The sequence below is a fragment of the Haliotis rufescens genome, unplaced genomic scaffold (genome assembly GCF_023055435.1).
Source record: "Haliotis rufescens isolate VD_foot unplaced genomic scaffold, xgHalRufe1.0.p SCAF_6, whole genome shotgun sequence".
Classification (NCBI taxonomy): Eukaryota; Metazoa; Mollusca; class Gastropoda; order Lepetellida; family Haliotidae; genus Haliotis; species Haliotis rufescens.
The window spans coordinates 15254471-15272305 of NW_025964334.1; the positions used below are offsets into that span (position 1 = coordinate 15254471).

The window sequence follows — 17835 nt, forward strand, 5'->3', positions numbered from 1 at the left end:
GCGATTATTTACAGACCGCCGTCATATAGCTCGAATATTGTGCGGCGATAAACAACAAACAAACAATCAAAGAAGTTAAAGAACGCCCATTACTTTCATAGTGCCCATTACAGATTAACTACATGTATAGTAATACGAAAGAATCGGGTAATCTTCTACTTCTTTTGAGTAGTATATGTGTGGCTGTATTGACCCCGTGGGGAATCAGGGTTGGATTTGATCCCCAGCAACCTCGTCGTCAGAGGCGATTTAATACATCGGGTGATCAGGCTCGGTGAGCTTGTTGATACCGTGGCATCGTGCCCTGGTGGATTATATCAATCACTGCATTGTCTGGTTCATGCTCGACTATTTACTGGACGCTGACATACATCTATAATATTGCTAAGTGTGGCCCAAACTTGAATATTGATGTCAAATATTGATGTCAATAAAACATTGCTTTCACGTCCTAATATCTTGCATTCAAAAAGCGGCACAGGCACTTCTGTGACGCCGAAATTCGCTGTGCAGAGTTGCGTCCCTTGGGCACCATATGACTGTGGGTTCGAATCCCGGTTGGCCCTGATTATGTTTCTAGGTTCGTCAGCACCGTGCTCGTTTGTGTCACCGAGCTGGTAAACGTCTGCATCATTTCGGACGTTTCTCGAACTTCAAGCTGACACGCTGTGATGAAAACCAATTCACTCACTCACTTTTATTCAAAACATGTAAATGCCACCAAATTCTTCAACAAACAAAAAATACATATGTAGAATATTGTTCTGCCCTAGTTCTGTATATAGAGGTTATCACGCGACTGTGTTTGGGGATGGTAAATATCCTGCATTAGGAATAAACATTGTATTTAGCGAGCCTTGGCGAGCTAAATACATAGTGTTTATTCCTAATACAGGATATTTACCATCCCCAAACACACAAGCGTGATAACCTCTTTATCATATAATGTCATGCTTTAATTCTGTGCTTTAAAATCGCTATCCCTCTCTCACAAACATTACCGAAACATTGCGAGTTTTCCTGGAATGCGCGCATTAATATTTATTACGTCACAGGGTAAGTGATGTGTCAGTCGGACAGTGACAGTAGCCAATATAGTTCCAACTGAAATCTGTTTCTTATACAGTGGCAAAGCAACATATACGCAAAACAACAGTTGTTTTTAATTGCCTTTCGCGGCAATCCATCGGTCTGTCCGCTAGAGTAACTGCCCTTTGTCAAAGGGAAGCTACTCTAACCCTAGTCTATGAGACGTCACGGACACGGTCAGACAAAACCAAACAGGGTAACAATTCAAACATATTTCTGCCAAATCCAACCATTTTGGTTTGTGGAGAAGGTTTCAAGTCGCAGAGGTCTACAAGCACAGATATTGCTACGGATCCCGCTTGGCTAGGCCTCGCGCCCTCGCAAAATTGTTTCGAAATTTATACCTCCAACGTAGCCAAAATTTATAAAATGCCTTAGCTACGTCACAGTTAGACACTGATTTTCAGTATATTAGACTGTTCTTTTGATAATGATAGCAATTATCCCTGTTGTTTATCCAGATTCCCGATTGTTAATTTTGACTCGATCGCCGAATGACGAGGACGACGCCATGTTTGTTTATAAACAGTGAAAGTAGTCCTACTTGACCTTTGATATTTGCATCTCTATCCGCATATGACCCCAACGGATATCGTTTTTATCCGTTGGCTTTATCCTGCCGAGAAACCTGCCCATTATATGATAAATAATCATATCAGTTCATAGATGATGTGACGACTATCTTATTTTACATGCTAACTTGTCGCCATGTGGTATAGATTTATGCATAGATATATTAAGAAACTCACCCACGTCAGATATAAAATGTAATATTTTGCTATGCGTCTATATGACTATCTTTAAGTGAGTGAGTGAGTGAGTCAGTTGGGTTTAACGCCGCGTTTAACATTATTCCAGTTATATCACGGCGTGTCAGCTTAATGTGGGAGGAAAGCCCGAAGTGATGCAGGTCTCAGACGTTTACCACATCAGTGAAACCCACGAGCACGGGTATGGTGCTGACAAACCTAGAAAAACATATTCGGGGTGAACCGGGATTCGAACCCACAATCATAGGTGTCTGGGGTGTCCAGGGGACGTAACTCTGCACAGCGAATCGCGGCGCCTTAGACGACTGGGCCACCCGTGCCCCCTGACTATCTTTAAGAAACACAGACAATCACGAACGTTATGACAGATTTACTTAAGTAATATGAAAGAATCGGGTGATCCTATACTTCTTTTGAGTAGTATTTGAATGATAAAAAAATTCTACCAGTCCAAACAATTACAACACACCATCTCATCTCTTAATTATTCCTCCCAACAAATCTTCTGATCTCCCGATCCTAATCGGCCAACCTCGCCCCTTTCCGCAACTGCAGCGGAAAAGGCCGATCGTGTTCAGAGTACTCCCGACCCGTGACCTGACTGCTGTTCACTTAACTGCCCATCCTTGACGCAGCGTTCGCGATTGTCTATTTATTGATTATGATAGTCATATCTCGACAACTTTTTGTGTTACGTACAAGATAACTCACATTTTAGATTTGACTAGGGCGAGGTGATAAAAGTATCTATGTAAAATGTAAAACAATAAGGCGACTTTGGCATGCAAAGTTTGGTTGCATTTCATTGTATGCCGAACGGTACAGCATATGTGTCTGTATGTGCCGCTGTGATCGATGAGGATGCGGGAAGAAAATCAGCTGTAACATTCAGAAGAAAAAAAGCAATAACAGGAGTTAATAAAGTCATTATTACAATTGACTAAATACCTCGGATCCTATCTGATGTAATGCTTAACGTCCAGGGTATATAAGGTGCTTCTATTTCCCTTGAGTCCCGAGGATGGGACAAACTTTCTAATCAGACGTGTGAATGAAATATTCATAATCAGAGCGTACTCTGGCGCATGCTTCTTATCGGCAAAAAAATATTAACTTGCTGATTAATGTCCTGTTGTTATCGATGTCAATAAGTGCGTGTTGGCGATCAAGTAAACATGCTATCTGTGGTAGGGCTTGATTGTCTATCTTCGTTTACTGATAAATATTACAGACACGGACGTGTACTGATAGCTAGAGTTTGACATCATAGCAAACCAAAAAGATTGCATTTGTGAAATCTCTGAAAACGTTGGATGACAATACTCGTGGTCATAAATTTACCGTTCACGGAGGAAATACACCGTCGAGCGACCCTTTTCGCCCGTTCTTGTGATTAAGAATCCCAAACGTTCATCAAGACTACACCTAAACAATTAACTCATCCGGTGGTATATTTTAGTTAATAAAGTTTGTAATCATGGTGACAGATTGCCTGTTAATAGATCTTTATCAATTCCTGTAAACGAACTTGGTCATGAGATGACTGGACAGTTTGTTATGAGTATTCAAACGAATTACATTACTTTGACAATGACTAGTTTATAACATTTTCGTTTAATTATATTTCATAAATAATATTACCGTTTTAATAAATTTGAAATACTATTATTATTCGATCCGACTTTCGGGAGTGCCTCCGCTCCCTCAGTACAGCACGACCAACTTATGACGTCATCGCCTCGCGCCTCGACAGTTCAATAATCGAATACCGTCCACGAAGCAATATGGCGATTTGTTAGCGATTACTTAATTAGACTAGGGCGATTATGCCCTAATATGAAGAGATAACGCCCCACGCGGGGAGATTAGGTCACCATGGTAATGAAATCTGGGACAAAGGGGATTTCGTGGCCCCGTCCGTCAAGTATTAATCATTTAAGAGTCTTTGGGCAAATTGCTCATAATGCGTGTGTGTTTTTTACAGCTACTATAATCAATTAGTGAAGCTGTCGAATTCCTATACGCGCTTGATCTTAGGTAGATTTGACCAGCTTAACAAAATTTTGATGAACAATAGTTGGTATATTATGTAAATACACGTCATGTCCAATGGTCGTTATCAATATTTGATCGACGTTACAGCATTGTATATAAGCGGTCACCTTCTACTCAACGTGAGGATGAATTGTGTCCTGGGGATATCAATGAAAACTTATATCATTGAATCAATGAAAGTCTATATCATTGAAACTCTATAACGATGAAACTATATTAATGAAACATGCTGGATATATATTTTACAATGCCCGGATAGACATTGCTCAAAAATATAATTATAAATACTTTTGTTTCATATCCGACAGTAAAATAATTTAATATATACCTGTCATCCATAAAAAGATAATGAACGTGCCTAACATCCATTTACTATCATTAGTAATATTTTTCTTTCATTTTCCAAACGATTATTTGTTCGTCCATTCTCGTGTTCCACACATTGGACACCGACATTATATTAACTATAAATGATATTCCTACAAATTTAGATCGCAATTTCAGTATTTAATTTACTCACGTGTATTTCAACATGATTCAGTTTCCCGCTGCATTATGTTTGGATTTTTGAATTATGAATCATTACAGCGTCGACAATTCAAAACAAGGTTACGGGAGTGGTATCGAAGCGGAAAATTGCGTCCGAATATAATTGTAACGAAATAAACTGATAAAGTATATCACTAACTTGGTTAATCAACAATTCCGGAATGATGAAATACTCTGGCATGAATATACCTAAATACAGAAATAGCAATACCCGCTATATTAATAGTCATGTTTTTAACATTAAAATAAAAGAAAATCTGTGTCGCATAATGTCAAACATTGAATGGAAATATTCTTTCACCTGAAAAATACGATTGAATGTTTGGGGAATTTAATTTAAACTGATTTGAAATATTTAAAAATGCAAATTACATGAGGGAATTGCTTTTTGTTAAAGGTTAAATGACAGGACATGAAAATAGCAGCAAAACCATCGACCTTTTTGAAAATATAACAAACTACGGTAAAACAAATGATCATGGAGTAAAACCTATTTAAGGGAAAGGTAAAAAATAAATTGAAATCGAATAAAAAGGTAGGAAACACTACACAGTATTGCAAAGAATGTATAGATAAACGAATACCTTCTTAAAACAGCGACTATATGCAAATACAAATGATTTTGAAAATATAAATGCATAAGTTAAAGAGTTGATATATTGTTTTACATAATGATAATTTGGTAAGGTATTTCCGCTGATAACGATTTGTTAAAAAAACAATCTCACACTATGTGCGTGGAAAGTACAAAAGATTGATAGGGTAATCGGTGACAAATTATGATTAGATAATGAATATCGCTGTCTCCAATATATGACACTATCAGCCAAGTCGAAGAGACAACTTATGAAATATGTCGGTCATATATCACCGTAGCTGATGGTCTTAAAACTGCCCACGCAGTGAAACCAGTGTTATCGTAATATGATTGGCATTTAAATCTAGGAGTGATATTTACAAACTATCCTTAGTGTAATTCCCCGATTATAAACCAATAAAACAGGGTCTAACACCACTAGCAATTGTGTTGGACGGAAAATGCATCTTGAAAAAGCAAAGGAAATATCTCATTACAAAGTCGCTTTAAGTACGTAATTACCTAAGAAGTTCAAATGTGCAGAGACGATTCCTGGTGAAATAAGATCGACATCTCTAAACTCCTCCCGATCTGATCTCGAAGTTTATTTCCAGTGACAACGCTCAACGCTGTCACCGGTAGCTTCTGTCTATTTCCATCGCTACACCTGACCGTACAAGAGTTACCTCCCCTCCCCTCCAAGCCTGACACTGTTGTTATCGCACGCTCGTGGGTTAACTGAGAGCCGCGAGTTAGCTGCTAATGGTAGATTTCGACCGGGTAGGCCTACTTCTCGGAAGTCCAGCGTTGAGTCGATGACATCTCTCTGTATGATATACTTGTGAACGACTTTTTAAAGAAGTATCAAGTTGGATAAGTAGTTTAAAGGAATCGGGGACCACAATTCACAATGTCGTGGAATATGGTGTTTACAGTACTTCTGATATGGATATATTCCTTGCTGCCTGATCGGGTCGTCAATGCCGCGATTTATACAGTTCACTGGAACCACACCAATCCAATGTAAGTATTTTTTCCTATTTTACTCCATCATCATAACCACTCGCTATCGCCTCTTATTGTTCCCACAGATATATGTGAGCAGCGAGTGGCTCTGCCATTCAAGCCTGGCGAGATTCGCGTGGCTGAAATGTTGACAAGTTTCGACAGTTGTTGAACAGAGTATATATGAATTATTTCCGTAGACAAATGGTCAGATTTCGCACGCGCTAAGCTCGTGCATCTTAACCATGGTAACAGATGGTTTTTTTCGTCTCATAAAATACCGCCAGTTACAAGTTATCCATACATGCATTTTACCAAGATCTTTATTTCACACCTACAACGACCAGTGTGCGTGCCGTCCGATCATAAGTTGCCAGAATATTCAAACAGCCATAACCCTGTGTCAAAAAGGTTGGGATAGGTTGTAAATCTATTCCCTATTGGATTCATCGGTTTTCTAAGTTGTCATACAATTGTCAAATTTGGAATTTAGTCAATAATACGTGCGTGGTAGGTCCTGAACGGAAGACGGGGACACGAATTTCGGTTATTGTGTTTTTTCCGCGACTTTTGACTGTCGCCAGTTAAGGTATCGTCTGAATTTGATACCATTTTGTCGGGAAAACGTTCGACCGTGATGTAATTTTCATTGATGGAATGAAATACATACCTTTAATCGGATCAAAGTTGCAATATGAATCGATATTAATCCATTTCGTACTCACGCCTGACTCTATACGGATGTTTCACGGATACGCCAAACGGTGTAGATTTCACTATATTGAAAACTTGCCTGACCTGTTAACTAACGCATTTAGTTTCTGCATGGGCTATACGCTTGATATAAGCAGCTATCGTTTATAATTACTTTCTGTCACATATTTGACGAAATTCGTTTGACAACTGTTGCCATTTCGTATAACCAGAAGCAATTCCGGCAAATATTGATTTATGATAATTAAATCAACTTACTTTATAACGATGTATCGTCGTGGTTTTTATTTCACTTCATTGTGTTAGGGCGATATTAGCAAACCTTTACTGCATAATCGCATTTGAGTTTTGACGACTGACGTCTGTAGATATGTACGGATTCAATTAGTCAACTTGACGAGACACCGGTCAAAAGGACATAGCGGGTTAATATTAAATCGTCGTTATATATCAGTTTTACCATCAGTTCGTGTGGTCTTAGGATTGTTGCTGAATGTAAACATTTATTTAGCCTAAAGGAGTAAAAAGTTGTAAAATCAATAGAGATGAGATTGGCACGACTGCGACTGCTCGACGCAAGGACAGCAAGCAGGCTTGGGATTACTGCGACAGCGCGTTGCGAACGCCGACTATTGTAGTGGCGAGTGAAATCTACATGACATACGCAACGATTAACATGAAATTGACAACGTTGGCTATTTGCGATGGTTTGGAGGTGTTTGGTAGGGATTAATTCCGATAGTTTCTGTGATCCATTAACATCGTTTTCTCTGCTCTTTTTGGGGTGTTTCGAGTATTTTACAGGTAGATCTATCGTGGTGTTTCTTACACGCCGTGATTGCGATGCGCAATGGGTTACACATTGTGGTTTATTAAAGGGACTGTGTATTTGAATACATGTAATTAGTGTAACACTGTCCAATTTTTAGGTACTTAGGCGAATTCACTTGTGTAATGCGTTACGACAGGGTTTGAATAAATACTTAGTCAATATTGTCAGTATCAGTCGGCATTATTGTGGGTTGATATTTACGTTCGTCAAGACAGTTAGGACTGAGCGAAGTCACTGTTATAGAGCTAAGCTACACCAATGACTTGTTTCTCACACCAGTCTAGAAATAGACAACAACTCATGCCTATTTCACTGGCCAGGTAATTTACGTTTCCATTGTTTAATCTACCACAATTTCACAAAGATCGCTAAGCCGTGCGCTGGAGAGGTCGAAACATTCGCCATCTTAATTGTCAAAGAGACATAATGTTTATTTACCCTCAAGACAGAAAAATAAACTGAAATTATATTGGCCACGAGCCACGAGACAAGCGAGACCCCTTTCACTGTCTCAACGTGTCAAGTAAACAGCTGACCCGACTCCGATAAGGATGTCGCGAGTGACCGCCCGCTAGACGAACATGGTTGACTTTTCAACTCGGGAGGGAGACAGGCAGCCTTGAGAGGGGGTCGTGTTAGGATGTACTTAGGATATTAGGAGTGATGTAATGTCGTTGGGGTGGGGAGCACGTGTAGGTGTAGGGTCACGTGGTGGTAGGTACTCAATGGTAAATTAACCTATATTTCATCTATTATAAAATATCATGATGTGTTTTGAGATATAAATGTTTTTGGTGCTTTTATTGATATCAAAATTATATGCCCTCCCCATTTACCCATGGGTACTGAGACACTGTGAAAATGTGAAGTGGAATTTGGGAAATAATTTTCAGCAAAGAACAAAGAAATTAGTATGTGGTATTTAGGTCTGGAAGCATGCAACATAGCAATAATGTTGTCTGAGTTTGAATCCTCATACAGGTTGTCATACCTAGCCATAAGCTACCAGTCACTTGTTACTTATCAACAGGTAATATCAAATTTGCATTTTCAAAGTGTTTCACTAATATTGCATACTGTGATATGAACTTGATGTAGGTTATGTGGTACTGGTAGAGGATGTGAGGGGGGTGGGGAGGGGAGGGGAGGGGACATCAGACCAGCCTAGAGAATCCTGATTGACACTTGATCAGAAATCTGACCATGTCACTTTGATGTTGATTTCTGCCACATGTCTACCTCTTGTGATATGTGGTCAGTAGCCATGCCTGGTTATGGTGTGGTCAAGTGTTAAAGAGTTAATAACAGCAAGGATGATAGCGTCCTCACCACTATCAGTATCATCACCATAATGCAGGCATGTTTTGCCTGCGTACAGAAATAAGTTAGATTTTAAAAATTGTGATTGTTTTTATTAATATAAGTTAAAATAGCCCACACAGTCTTTTCTTAATATTTATACAGGAAGCCAAAATACTACTCAACTCAACGGGATAATCAGATGTCATTCTGTTTAAATATACACTTGACGTATGAGAATCAGTTTTGTTTATCATTGAGAAATAGAAATATCTCTATCAAAAGCGGAATTGTATATATCAACCCTGAGAGGAAATTGAATAAATTAAATTAATATTCAACTCTCCAGAAACTTCTGTGAAACATGAAAAATATATTTGATGTATTGTATTTTTTTACTTACAGCTGACATTTTGATAAAAGTTTGAAAACTGCTAACAAAGAGAAATTTGCAAAGAAAGATCAAAATGTCTTGCTATTTTCCATTTAGATTGTTACCAGTACCGCTGATACCATGAATAACAGGGAGATACAATTACACCCTCTTTTTCCATTGTGAATAATTTTATAATGTAAAGGACATATCAATTCAAAAGTGTTTAACACATTTTAACAACGCAGCACAAACAATGCCAATATTGAACACAAATAAGAAATGATACTACAATTTACATAATGATTAAGAACCGCTCTTGTACTTGATTAAGGATGAGACAGGTTCAGATGGGAAATAATCTATCAGCACTTAAAAGTACCCAATAGCATGCTTTTAGCTTCCTGACCCTTTGAGAAACACGAATGGGATTGTCATCATATTTTTCAATAGCTAATATTCTAGCCTCGTAAATTGCCATATATCATGCCACATCTCGTCCTATAATACATAACAAAATGGCCTAGCCCAGTCTACGCCTACTTGTGATAAAAGGGGTGAGGTTTCTGGGGTCTTGAGTCTTGGATAAGAGGGGTTCTGGTTTCACAAGAACGTGATTTTATTGTTGTTAGATATGTTTATAAAGACCAGGCGTCGGTTGCATAAGATATGGCCATCTTGAAGCCTGATTGACAGAGCGCAGGTGAAATGAACATTGCATTCCTGAAATTGCAGCCTTTTTGTCATCATGATAAGAAATACATTCTGAGTAGTTCTTTATAGTATAAATTTCCTGATTGACAAGGGTAAATGTCTGCTTTGCGATCACTGTGATAGTTTAAAGATTTATTTCAACTGGCTTTCTTCAGTAACTTTTTTTCATGTTTTTCTTGGTGGATCTCATCGCTAACTCTAACTTTGGTATCTTAAACAGAGATTTTGATAATTTGAGAAAAAAGTGTAAAAAATATTGTATGCGTAAGAATGGAAATAAATCTGCTGTTTTATTAGGTGTTTGTTGAGTGTGAGCTTGGCGTGAGCTAGGGGGGATGTTTTCAGCATGTCTTTTTCCCAGGTCCTGTTTGTTTAGAAACCTACGTGATGACAGCTCTTAAAAAAGTCTCTTCCTATTTCAGACAAGAATATAAATGGTGAACCTATACATACGTTCTGTTCTAAGTTTGAAGATATAACTAACAAAAAATACCAATGTCTTTTGATAAATTCTGAAAATATCTCTGATAAAATTATTTTAATTTTATTATCAAAAGGTACGCTAAAATATTTCATACCATAAAATATCTCCCGATTATCTGAATAATTTTTGAAAATAAATCAACATTATCAAGATTGTTTGGTTATCTCAACACTTAAAAAAATAAGATTTATATGTTTTAGAACATTTCATTACATCTGCTATGTGATTTTTTTCAGGTTGAACTAAGAATTGCACTTTCAACAACACTTGTCAAAGTTTACGAACACATGATCATTTTAGCCCTTTTTCCTACGGAAATAGTCAAGAAAATATTGATCCCATTAATCCAAATACCTCCACTTTTGCCAAAGAAGTTCAACAAGTTTAGAAATCATTTTTTCCATCTTTCTCTGGAGATGGCCGAATCCCAGGTCTTCCACGTTGCTATATCACCTCGGTAAAGCACTGTGACATTTTTACAATAGAGCTATTTTGCTTGATGCCAAAGCTGCAAGATATGCCTGACATTTCCGGGAGAGGTACACATTTTTACATGAACCCTAATTAGAGTTTTATACACTTTATCGGCCAAGCAATCGAACCCAACTCTGGCATTCTGTGAGGCTTCAGCCCCCTGGCCCTTGTTTTATGGCTTGAAGAGAAGGGAATCCGACCCCCTAGGAAATGTTAGCAATGTTATCATTGTACGACTCGGATTCATCTGGCATTATCTGTTGAAGGCGTATGATAGGGATGTATTAATTATTTTTGAACAGATGAGTTGAAGATTGCTGGCTTGAATGATGTAAGGAATATGGATGGAAATTCTTGAGCCACTAGTATCAGGCTATCGAACAGGTCTCTCATTCTCTATCAACAGTTGCACCTGTTTGAGAAAGAAACAGACACTAAGAGCATATGATATAAGATTTGGTTATGAAATTGTTATTGAAATGTATATATCTGCATGAATGTATGTTTCAATTTTTTAAAAGCTTTTTTTTTGGGAACAAGTGTTGGCAATGAAACCGCCTGTTATATTTCACGCTTTCACCTTCCCTGTCAATTCTCTCCCCGCTCCCACCAACCTTTCATCCCTTAGATAGTTCTGATGTTTTACACACGTGGGTACATGTACTGATAGTGCTTGTAGTCGGGTTAGCATTTTATTTTAATTTGAATTCGAAGTTCACAAATTCTTCTAAGGTCAATATGGGCTGAACAAAATAAGCCATAGCCGTGAAAGGTGTTTTTCCATGTACTCCAGGTGATGTAATTATATTGTTATAATCAGTATAAATTATTATTAATTAAGACCATAATATTGTTATTTCTTTGCACAAATGTATGTCTTATTTTGTGTTGCAATGCATGACTTTTAACTACAGTCTTTTGTGAGTTCACAAGGAGGGTTTGCTCCGTCCAAGGCATGGATCATGAAAAAACCCACCTCAGTTCTTTTCGTTTCGTTATTCATCTATCCTTTATATCTTTTGTGAAACTTTGAACCTTTTTGCCATGTTTTACAGTGGAAATAACCCCAAAATGATGAAACGGACGAAACAACTAGCTCTGTTAAACGTTATTTGCCAGTGGCTCCAGAAAATTGTAGCTAATCGGCCAGGGTGTATATCGATTAATCATCCAAATATTCTGATTTGAAAATCTTGAAATAGGATCTTCAAAGACCCTGTGAAGTTTGTGTAACATATTAAATCACATTGATTCATGTTGGTAATGATTTAGTGATCAAAGCCATCAAAAACTTTCTTATAACTTTTTTACCCAAAATATGTTTCTAAATGTTCAGATGACTTGCACCAGGACGTGGCTATTATCAGTGTTTGATAGGCCTAATTGTTATATTCAGATGGTTTGGTCTACAATAATATCTGTGGATTCTCCTGTAAGCCTTATGACTATGCACTGAATAATGGGTTTGGTTTGATATATTTCCAATCAATATGTAAATGATAATCGATGTGTGTAAATATTCATCAAGAAATAACATGTAAAAATAACTGTTTGTTATGATATTACAATCTGAACTTTTACAAGTGAGTGAGTCAGCATTATTTCAGCGTTATCGACTTTTACATTATATTTCACAGTATTGGTTATGTTTTAATTTTTATTCCATCACCTGTTACCATAGTTACCAATTTTGCTTGTATTGTTCCCTTACAGAAAAATATCAATTTATGATTCAGTGTGAAATATGCAAAAATACTGTATTTCTTTTGATGGAGTAGGTCAGTGGAATATGTCCCCACTAAGCACACACAAGGGACTTGGTTTGATTCCCAAATTAGTAGATTGCATGGTGCCAATGCTGTCATAGAAGTACGAGATTGCTGGTGTGGTCAGATGCAACTCTTTGAGACAGAGTTTGTTTTAACTCGCCAATGGTACGATTTTGTGTCAGACCACATTTAAAGTTACTTTTTAATAGTAAGGTGAACTTTTAACGCAGACAATGTTAAACTGTTAAATAGTGAAACACTATCACTTGTTTATCATGTTAAGGAGATCAGAGTCAATATTGACCATTGTCCTTCCTGTGTTTCTTGAGTGTCCAGCAAGGCCTTTGATGGCCATCTCACTTACCCTGGTAACTCCCATGTCCACCTGAGGGCACTTGTCTCACCACCGGTCAAGCTTAAGTGGACACTGGCCACAACAAAGTGATACCTCCTCCCTTCTCTTTACCAGCCCTTCCCCATCAATCATTCCGACATTACCCTGACCTCACTATTGTTGGCTTTGCAACTTTAAACAATTTTAAAATTTTGTTAAATATTGGGATAAAATTTAAGGGTAATGGGGTTTCATTAGAAAAGGGATTTTCTTCTGATTTGAACGAGATACCACACTTAAGGTTTGGTAATACAAACTTTATCTCTCAAACACTCTCCCATCAGTTGTCCAAAGGGATTTCAAAAAGTTCTACAATGATGTCAGTGTTTAAAGTGATGTCCATTATAATGAAAACATTTCAAAATCTTTAAGTTTAAATTGTTGTTAAAATTGTGCCACATCTCAGAACACTCATTATGATCAGTCACAAGATAAAATCACAACTTTTACCCATTTGTTGATCATGAATCGAGTTTATTAGTTGCGAAACAAGATCTGTATCCGCATCATTGCAGCTGTTTGTAATCATGAAATTTGTTTATGACTTTGAAAACAGGATATTCACCATTTTCCATCTTTTTAGCTACATGTAATCATGATTCATTATTTGAAAGACACGATAACAATCTTCCTCCCTCCACTGACTTATAATTGTGAAGCTTGCACGAGTGGCACAGTAGCTAATGTGTAGTGTTAGTGTCCATTAGGCACGACAGAAATCATGGGTTCGAATCCATGTTTGTCTCCTGTTTGTTTCTAGGTTTGTCAGCACCTTACCTATGCTCATGGGTTTCATCAAAGTGGTAAACATCTGAGACTGCATCACTTTGAGCTTTCCTCCAACATTAAATAGAATGATATTCAAAATGACATTAAAACCAACTCACTGACTCAACCAACTCACTCACTCCTCACTGAGTGAGTTGGTAAGGAAGCCTAATGGTTAAGGTGTTTGCTGAAAAACCATGTTTGAATCCCACTTGGTTACAGTGTGACAAGCCCATCCTTGGAAACCCCTATAGCTGGAGTGTTGCTTAACCTTAAACCCTTCGAACTGAGTTGCGTTATCTGGGAGGCAGGAACATCATTTGTAATAAAAAAAAGAGCTCTTTTTCCCCTTAGTTGTCATCTAAATGTGAGTCGTAGATTATGTTAGATCATTTTTATTTGAAAGCAACTAGGTCAGGTGTAATGATGGAGGTAAAGACTCCATGTGCGATCATCAGCATGTGAAATGTACAACAATCAACACACAACTGCCGCTGGGCCTCCATTCACTTACCTTGTTTGTTGCCTCGTTCATTTCGCTATTGACGACCAAGAAGATGTCACTCGTACCTTTCCTGTCATGCATATACTCGAATAGATGTCTCCTATTTTCTCCACAATGAAGGTAATTACAGATGAAACAGATTCACCTGGCTGATCAAGAGAGACCGGATAACCTTTTCAGGAAACTTTTACTGCCAAGCCAATGTTGAAAGTTTTCGTTCACTTTATTTAACAATTTTGAGGTTGGATGAATTCCATCAGATGTTAAATGGTAGTTTGTTAAAATATTTGCGAGGAAAAGTTCACAAATTGATGTAATTTGGACAAAATTATGGATCTATGAAATATGATTCTTTTGATATGAGATGAGGTGTCACTCATGCTTCATGCTAAGGTGTCAATTTCTGTACCGTGCTCAGTCGCAAGAATAAATGGTTTTGACATTATACTTGATACTAATGTCCAACACATTTTTTTGCGAAACTTACCGTTTGATTTGATTAGGCAATTTCTGGCCTCAGATCTCGGCTCAGATTACTTCTAAATTGAACCATTGTTACGCTAACTTGTATTGATAATATGTCAAGTGTACACTGTGTATGACATGTAGATGTCATGTCAATATCAGGTCACTGTGACATATTGCATCTAAAGAAGGACCTGATATCACCTGTCAGTCAGCAGGCTTTGGACCTTAGTCAGACTGAAAGTCTAGGTTTGAAAGGACCTGTAGTTTAATACCAAATGATTGTTAATGTTGATAAATGATATTTGAATTTAAATAAATTTGATACAGAGACAAAAGATGTCCAAGATGTATTGTGTGTGTCACCTGGTTAACTGTAATAGAACAAAATCATACGTACAGATTATCTGCCCTTGATGTGGTGAGCATTATACTTGCTTTTTATTCCAGATATATATTACAATTCGGAATACACACAGCTAATAATCTTTTTATATGATAACAATCTCAAATTTATCAAAGTTTAAAACATATATTCATTAATTAATGTAGCTTTAGAAATCGCGTAGATATATGATAGTGAACCATTCCATTTGCTAGAAAGTACCAAATCGTTTGCATCCGTGCCAGTTTATATTCACATGCACACATCAGGAAATCTCCAGCTTAACTTTTTTGGGAAGTTTTTTTCAAGAAAATGGCAACACATCAATGTATGGAAAAGTAACTAAGTTCTGCAAGATGATCTCATTTGCCTATTTATCAGATCATGATAATATGCATTATATGAAAAATGTTGAGATCTTAAATCATCAAAGTATTTAAATCACAAGTTATTATATGTTTTAGATTTCAAAAGATAGCATATGACGGAAAACACTATAGCATGCTGTAAAATAAATTAAAAAACATATTTAAATCCCTCATGACAGTTTCCATGTATATATTTAGTTATTTATGTGTCAGATCTGTCAAATACTGATGGAATATAAATATGTTATAATACAAATTTATAAAGAAAAGTTATGATTTCAAGAATTCATTTTAAAAGTTGTGATTTTTAAAAATAAACATTCTTACATGATCTAGGACATTGTTGGTATTTAAATCACTACGTTGTGTGATAAGACGTGTCAAGACACAACAATTAGTTGAGACTAGCGACGATGAGAGGAAGCCCTCATGTGTACCTGGGTTCGAGGCTATCTGCGCTGGAGGTGTCGTAAGCGGGCTTGTCTGATAACACCCCACAGGCTGCAAAGAGCCCCCACAGGATATTAACAAGGGACTAAGAATGTCCATGCCTGTCAATCAAAGTCATCACCACGGAAACTAATGACAAGAGAAGACAAAAAGCATAAATTACACCATGATTCAAAAGTTGTTGATCCTTTTTTCTGACCTTGCAATTATTCTTGGCGTTATTTTTTACAAAACACAGGAACATTTTTTTGGTACTGATATAAGATAGGGTGTTTGTAATTGAATACAAGTTTGTGGTAAATCATACACTTGATCTAGAGATAGGATTGTTTTATAATGAACATGACTATTTCTATTTGATATAAAAGCAATTAGGTGCCACGAAATTGTTTGGGGCTAAATCTCAGTGTTTGATGAGAATTAAAAGAAAAATTCACTTGTAAGTAAGTTGAATGAGAATTCAGTATATACAATGTAAACTTTATTCTACAGGAAGTGGTGAAATTGTAGTGATTAATCAAATAAATGGAAGACAAATTTATCCCTTCATTCATCTAAAAACAACAACCTTTCTTTACAAGACATTTTTTACTCAAGGTAGCTTAGTTCAGTGTAGGTGGACGAAAAAACATAGACTAATGTGTGTAGGCGTCCACTCCATTGGCATGCTTTGCCCTTAGATTACAAATAGCACACCAAATTCACTTGTCAGCCAGTAGGGACAGTAATTTCCCTGACCTAGGACCACGTCATTACTCATTGTGTTTGGGGGTAAAAACAGTAATTGAAATCTACAAGGGAAACATGCAATGAACTACACCAGATCTACATGCTGGGAGAGGGAAGAGATGTGCTTGGGGCCTGATATCCGTGCCTATATCATGTTGTACATACACTTCCTATTTATCACTTGGCATATGTCTTCTTTAAAGAAATATGTGAATTTAGGAAAGCTTAAGAGTAAAAGTGGATAGAGCATCTGCCTGGAGATGGAAGGTTGTTGGTTCAATCCCTGGTCACATCTTACAAAAGATGTTGATAAAATAAAAGCAACAAAACCCTTTCGATATTCATAAGAAATCTGTGCCAAAATTTGGTCGTTTGTACAATTCCGACTACCGGTATATCATGAGCATGCGTTTATGAATCTCTATCAAATAGTGATGTTACCAACTGTTTGCAAAAGGTGAGCGTATCCTGCTCTGCTGGCGGTACCATCACAAACACATGCAAAGGCAAGTCAACTGTTCACTGGAAAAAACACGGGGACATGTTACAAGTCTAAATAGGGAATTGCATAAGACATCAATGTGGTCACTGATGCATCATTTACTGAGACCTTGAATGTTGTAACCCTGATCAAACAATCTGAAAGCAAGAGTCGTATGATGCTCTATGAAGTCTTCGTAGAAAGAACCTGCTCGATTGTACCCCAAACGCTGTGAAATGTAGATACCAAAGGCTTGAGATTCAGGGGTATTACCCAACTTGAAGGGCAACTTGACTATTGCAAATTGAAATCATCCCTCTTGTCATACAGTCTTGTGGATACTTTTTAACACTGACAATCTTTATGTTCAGATCTAAATATGAAACAGGTGAGGCGGTTTCAGTGGTGTCTTTATTTCGAGTACAGATGGGTAAAACAGTGAATCAGAAAACCTGTTGTGGTACAAAATGTTTAACTGCTATTTTTAATGAGACCTCATGTTGAAAAACAACATAAGTTATGACATATATGAAAAACTTAATTTTCTTGTTAAAGAAATAATTTTAATTTAATTTTTGTTTGACTG

General features: G+C 37.1%; 1 protein-coding gene across 1 annotated transcript in view; it reads left to right on the top strand.

Annotated features, from left to right (window-relative positions):
- The first annotated feature begins 5688 nt into the window (after positions 1-5688).
- The window catches only part of LOC124135424 (ephrin-B2-like), a 331509-nt gene continuing 319362 nt past the window's right edge, over positions 5689-17835 (top strand). The window contains exon 1 of the mRNA XM_046500739.2: positions 5689-6063. Within this exon, the coding sequence (XP_046356695.1) occupies positions 5951-6063 (113 nt within the window). The 5' untranslated portion in view covers positions 5689-5950. The remainder of the gene's footprint in view (positions 6064-17835) is intronic.